Source organism: Chrysochloris asiatica, unplaced genomic scaffold (genome assembly GCF_000296735.1).
Source record: "Chrysochloris asiatica unplaced genomic scaffold, ChrAsi1.0 scaffold00101, whole genome shotgun sequence".
In the NCBI taxonomy this organism is placed as follows: Eukaryota; Metazoa; Chordata; class Mammalia; order Afrosoricida; family Chrysochloridae; genus Chrysochloris; species Chrysochloris asiatica.
The window spans coordinates 8819949-8826686 of record NW_006408619.1 but is presented as its reverse complement, the minus strand read 5'-3'; the positions used below and the strand labels follow the sequence as shown (position 1 = coordinate 8826686).

Genomic DNA, 6738 nt, shown 5'->3' with positions numbered 1-6738 from the left:
GCTCCTTGGAAGCCAGGATGGCCAGACTTTGTCTCTCATACTTCGGACATAATGTCAGGAAGGACCAGTTGCTGGAGAAGGATATCGTATTTGGTAAGGTGGAGGGTCAGAGAAAAAGAGGAAGAGCCCCAGCCAAGTGGCAGCATCGATGGACTCAAGTGTGGCAAAATAGTGAGGCTGGCCCAGGATCGAGCAGTGTTTTGTTCTGCTGTGCATAAGGTCGCTATGAGTTGGTACCGACTCGATGGCACCTAACAACAACACAACAACAACAAGGAAGACCAGTTAATGCCACTATTATTCAAATGTACACCCCAACCACTAAATCCAGTGATTATGAAATTAAATTTCTACAGTTTTAAATTGACCAAACCTGCGGTCAAGATATATTGATAATTACTGGTGTTTGGAATGCAAAGGTTGGAATCAAAGAGGAAGGATCAGCAGTTGGAAAATGTGGCTTTGGTGATAGGATTGATAGTGGAGATCACATAACAGAATTGTGTAAGACCAGTGATTTCTTCATTGCAAATAGTTAAAACAACAACAACAACATAAAAGGGACATGGGCCTCACCACATGGAATACATAGAAATCAAATTGGACTTGGGCAGACTATAGGACAGATACTGTTCAGATGCAAGTTCAGGCAAAAGCTGAAGAAAATTAAAACAAGTCCACAAGTGCCAAAATTTGACCTTGGACATATCCCATTTGAATTTAGAGATCATCTCCAGAACAGATTTGATGCATTAGACACTAATGACACTAATGATAGTGAGTATTCCAGAACACTTAATCATGGTCATGAGGAACCTGTACATAGACCAAGAGGTAGCTATTGGAACAGAACAAAGGGAGACTGAATGGTTTAAATCAGGAAACGTGTGTGCCAGGGTTGTGTTCTTTCACCATACTTATTCCATCTGTATGCTGAGCAAGCAATCCAAGAAGCTGGAATATATGAAAAAGAAAATGGCATCAGGATTGGAGGAAGACTCATAAACACCCTTTGATATGCAGATGATACAACCTGGCTTGGTGAAAGTGAAGAGGATTTGAAATACTTAGTGATGGAAATCAAAGATCACAGTCTTCTGTATGGGTTGTACCTCAATGTAAAGACAACAAAAATCCTCACCACTGGACCAATAAATAGTATCATGATAAATGGAGAAAAGATTAAAGTTGTCAAAGGCTTCATTTTGCTTGTATCTACTATCAACACTCATGGAAACAGCAATCAAGAAATCAAATGACTTATTGCATTAGGCAAATCTGCTGCACAAGATCTCTTTAAAGTGTTCAAGAGCCAAGATGTCAGTTTAAGACTATGGTGTGCCTGACTCAAGCCATGGTATTTTCAGTAGCTTCATATGCATGTGAAAGTTGGACAGTGAATAAGGAAGACCCTAGAAGATTTGATGCATTTGAGTTACAGTGTTGAAGAAGAATATTTAAAGTACCATGGAATCCTGGTGTGGTGCTGTGGGTTAATGTGTGCTTGACTGCAAAATAGGTTTGAACTGCAAGGTCGGTGGTTCAAGCTCACCAGCTGCTCCTTGGAAACCCTGTACAGGGTCTTTATGAGTCAGAACCGACTCGACAGCACTTAACAACTACAACATGGACTGCTAGAAGAACAAACAAATCTGTGTTAGAAGAAGTACAACCAGGAATGCTCCTTAGAAGCCAGGATGTCGAAATTTCATCTCTCCTACTTCAGACATGTTATCAGGAGGGACTAGTCCCTGGAGAAGAACATCGTGCTGGGTAAAGTGAAAAAGACAAAGATCCAACAAGATGGACTGGCACAGTGGCAGCAGCTATGGGCTTACATCAACCATTATGAGGATGGTGAATGATAGTTGTGTTCAGTTGTGCATAAAGTCATTATGAGTCAGAACTGACTCGATGGTTAACAACAACAACAAAGATAAAAGGTGGTGCATGCCACCCTGGGGATCTCTCTTACATCAGATCAGGGTCATGATTGGAATTAAGGGTGGTGTAGCGCTGTAGGATGAACACTGGACTGCTAACCACAAGGTCGTCAGTTCAAATCCACCAGCCACTCCTCAAAAACCCTATACAGGGTGGCTATGAGTCAGAACAAACTGACAGGCACTTAGGAGCAACAGCATCTCACCCTTAGACTTCTTGGTGGTTTGTTATATCACATCACGACATGGGTAGGTGGGTATGGGGGTCATCAAATGACTGCTAAGCCCCTGAGAATCATGACCCAGCCAAGCTGATGTATTTTGGGAGGACATAATCCAATCAATGACAGAGGACAATGGAAGGTGGTTATCACAGCTAGTTGGAGGCAGGGCAGAGATTCATGCAGGGTTGGCTGGCAACACAAGTGAGTGAGGCCGACCCAGTGTGAGGCAACATGGCATGATGGGGACTGGGGCAAGTGAGTGAGGCCGACCCAGTGTGAGGTAACATGGCATGGTAGGGATTTGGGGCACACTGCTGAGCCCATTCCCATTCAAAGGGAGCCCCTCTACTTAGGTCTAGCTGACGATGCTTTGCCAAAATACAGACCTAGCACTGCCAGAGTTTCTGATTTGACTAGAGAAGTTTTATCTGCAATCTCTGGATATAAAAATTTATATGAAAAAACTCCTGTATTTTAGAGAACATGACTGTTCAAATCACTTAGACCCTGCAAGCCAGAGCTTGTCTCTAGGCTGCAGTTTGAGGTCTTTAGGTTACTTTTACCTTCTCTGTGCCTACATGGGGGCTGTAAGTTCCCATTTCTCTCCTACTTCTTTGAGAGGCAGTTCAGGCAAGGAGACAAGGCTCGGGGCTCAGATGACCTGGAATAGAACCCATTTTTACCCATTCTAATGGAGCCCTGGTGTCACGGTGGGTTAAGTACTGGATTGCTAACCACCAGGTTGGTGGTTCGAACCCAACAGCAGCTCTGTAGGAGAACGATGAGGCTGTCTGCTCCCATAAAGATTTATAGCTTGGAAACCTTATGGAGCTGATCTACTCTGCCCCATGGGGTCTCTATGAGTTGGATTGGACTTGATGGCAGTGGCTTTTGGGTTTAAGCTGGGCTCATGGTTCTGTCTGAGCCTCACTTCTCACGTGTAAAATGGGAAGTAGTAATAGTTCTTCCTCTACTCCCTCAAAGGAGGTGAGGGCAAGATGTGTCTTCACAGTCTATTGTCATATTTGGCAGAGCTCAAAACTTTATTTATATGAAATTTGTTTATTTGTTTTTTAAATTCATTATAGTAAAATTTAAATCATGAACAGTGGTCCTGTGGTCCCTAGCTGACTCTGGCCACAAGGAAGGAAGTTTCCTGTCCCAGAATTTTCATGATCTTGGGTTCCTTTTACTTAAGGGCCCTCTCCCCACAGTTTCTAGGGCCTCGCCTTTCCCTGAGAAATCATCTGTCACATGCAGAAGTTTCTTGCAGGCTCTTAAGAAGCCTTAAAAATAGCCTTGATGACCGACGATGGGGAGAGCTTCCTGAGGGCAAACCTAGCCCCTACAGATGCCAGCACGTCCTCACCGGGTTCTGGCAACAGCCTTGTGAATTCGGCCAGGTTCCAATTCTGTATTTGGGACATTGGCAAGATGATGAATGAAATACCTTAACAATGGAATACATGTTCCGGAGTATGTGCCAGTCTACTTCTAGGAGAGGGTGTGTACCAGATGCCATCTCTGCCTTGGATTTGGAGAACTCTGAGAATGGACAGAGTAGAACTGCCCCAGAGGATTTCTGAGAGTAAATCCACACAAAAGCAGACAATTTCATCTTTTTGGCAGCTCAGTGCTTAATCCATTGCACCACCAGGTGTGTGTGTGTGTGTGTGTGTGTGTGTGTGTGTATGTGTGTGAGAGAGAGAGAGTGATGGAAGGGCCCATATCCCAGCGGAGGTAGGAGGGCATTGGGGTCACCCACCCACTCAGCCTCTGCCCACCTCTCTAGGCAACTCTTTCCTTTCCCCAGGTGTGGTCTTTCCCTACCAGCCCCGCCAGGGGCGCTACCGGCTCAACTTCCACGAGGCCCAGAGGGCCTGCGAGGAGCAGGGTGCGGGTCTGGCCTCCTTCGAGCAGCTCTTCCGGGCCTGGGAGGAGGGCCTGGACTGGTGCAACGCGGGCTGGCTACAGGACGCCTCGGTGCAGTACCCCATCACGCTGCCCCGGCAGCCCTGCGGAGGGCTGGGCTTGGCGCCCGGTGTGCGCAGCTATGGTCGGCTCCACCGCCGCCTGCATCGCTACGATGCCTTCTGCTTCGCCGCTGCCCTGAAGGGTGAGTGTGGTGGCCAAGTACAGGCCCAGGGTCTGCTGGTGGTCTGAGACCCTCCAGGCAGCCTCTGGCAGCTTGAGACCCTCAGCCCACCCTGGAGGCCTGGAGCACCAGGCGGGTCTTGAAGTATTGTCTGTCTGAGAGTTAAATGCTTTGCTACTGATTCTCCATGCAGATTCATTCTTCGTTCATCAAACAGTTCCTAAGTGCTTACTGTGTGCTGGGGCCTCACAAATAAAATAGTCTGTCTGCAAAAAGAGACACATTTCAGGGGCAGACAGAAAGTGTTTGTCAGGTTATTTGGGGGTTCTGGGGGACACCAGGACCAACTGGCATTGCTGCGGCCCCGCGGTGCCCAGCCCAGCATTTACACCCCTTCTCCCCGCAGGTCGGGTGTACTACTTGGAGCATCCTGAGAAGCTAACACTGACAGAGGCAAAGGCAGCCTGCCAGGAGGACGGCGCCCAGATGGCCAAGGTGGGCCAGCTCTTTGCTGCCTGGAAGTTCCGGGGACTGGATTGCTGTGATGCTGGCTGGTTGGCAGATGGCAGCGTCCGCTACCCAGTGGCTCACCCCCGTCCCAACTGTGGGTCCCCTGAGCCTGGCGTCCGAAGCTTCGGCTTCCCAGACCCACAGAACCACAAGTATGGTGTCTACTGTTACCGCCAGAGCTAGAACCCGGGGCACCTGCCCCTCACCCTTCCGTTCCCTCACCGACTGTGTATTTATTGAGTGGCTCATTTTCCCTTGAGGATTAGGGCAATTTTAGTATTGTTTTTATATACTTTGCAACTTAAAATATTTTCTTTAAAGTATTGCTATTTTTGGTAAACCCAACAGAATCTAGACCCTCCCTTTACTTAGTGTGAGCGCAGGTGGAGGTGTGCCGTGGAATCAGTTGCGACTGTATAGGGTTAATGAGGCTGTAAATCTCATGGGAGCAGAAAGCCTCATCTTTTTCCCATGGGACAGCTGGTAGTTTCGAACTGCTGACCTTGAGGTTAGCAGCCCGACTTGTAACCAATATATTACCTGAGCTCCTTCCCTAAAGTTCTCAGGCTCCGGAAACCCTGCTGTCTCTTCCTAAGGACGTTTGAGGTTTGTGGGCTTTAAACAAATCTGTCATCACAGACTGGAGCCTTCCTGTCCTGAGGGGACAGTGGTTTGTTCAGGGGGCCTCAGGGAGTCAGGGCTGAGCTGAGGTAGACCTTGGCCTTTCCCTCACATTGTGGCTTCACCCTCAGCCTGAAGGAGAGGGCTCCCAGCCTGTCTAAATCAGCCCCTGCAGCCGCAGCTAGGAGGGAGTCCCTAGGCTTTTATTAGAAATCCAGGTATTCCCCTCCCTTTCTCCCCTCCTCTCTAGGTTCCAAAGAGCCTGCATTTTGTTCTTTTTTTTCCCCATTTGGGGAGTAGCCCTTAGGTGTATATAATTTTTTTTTTTTATTAAACTTTTTATTGAGAACTGAGTGAAGATTTACAGAGCCGATCATCAGTTTTATATGCCACAAATCATAGACTTCTTTTCATCTCAGTTACAAACCCACTTTTCCTCCTTGTGTTTCTTGTTCCCTTTCTTCTTTCTGTATTTTGTCCTTAAATAAACGCTGCCCTTTTGATCTCCTATGAATGGCCATTCTATGAAATGTGTATACTTTCTTTGGACAATAAATGGTGCTGAGATCCCTTCCTCAAGTTCCAGCGTCCTCTGTGTCTCCTTTGGTCCTAGACCACAGCTAGTGAGCTCTGGGGGTGAAAGCTCCCCGACAGGGAGGGCATCAGAGCCAGTTCAGCTGGTGTGATGGACTGAATTGTGTCTTCTCTGCGAAAATATGTGCTGGACCTAATCACTATGCCCGTGGTTAGCACTCAGTTGCTATCTGAAAGGTCTGTGGTTTGAAGCCACCAGTAGCCCCATGGGAGAACTATAAGGCAGCCTGCTTCTACACAGAGTCACAGCCTGTCCTGTAGGATCCCTGTGAGTCCGAATAGACTCCTTGGCACACAACAACAACACTAGCATGCCTATGGATACAATCCTAGTGGAGAAGAGAGTTTTCTTTTGTTAATGAGGCCATTTCAGTGTGGGATGTATCATAAACCTAACCACTTTTTTGTTGTTGTTGTTAAGTGCCGTCGACTCGTCTTTATGGGATCAGAAAGCTCTTTCTGTTCATCTGTCTCCCACAGAGTGGCTGATAGTTTCAAACTGCTGACCTTAATGTTTGCAGCCCGATTCGTAACCACTATGCTACCAGAGCTCCTGGGGGAGTGTTACATTTTTACTTCAAAAGCTTGGCTAGCTTCAATATCCAGGTCTTGGTAAAATCAGGATACATGTAAAATACCTTACAAAACATTAGGTTCCCAAAAGGTATCAAAAAGTACAATAAAACTAACACCTCCATTACAGGAAATGTATGACACAAATAATATAAAATTAAAAGGTGACGCTGGTTTC

At 46.8% G+C, this 6738-nt stretch overlaps 1 protein-coding gene across 1 annotated transcript in view; it reads left to right on the top strand.

Annotated features, from left to right (window-relative positions):
- The window catches only part of HAPLN3 (hyaluronan and proteoglycan link protein 3), a 16691-nt gene extending 11736 nt beyond the window's left edge, over positions 1-4955 (top strand). Inside the window, exons 3-4 of the mRNA XM_006867124.1 lie at positions 3981-4283; positions 4669-4955. Of these exons, the coding sequence (XP_006867186.1) occupies positions 3981-4283; positions 4669-4955 (590 nt within the window). The remainder of the gene's footprint in view (positions 1-3980; positions 4284-4668) is intronic.
- The last annotated feature ends 1783 nt before the right edge of the window (positions 4956-6738 follow it).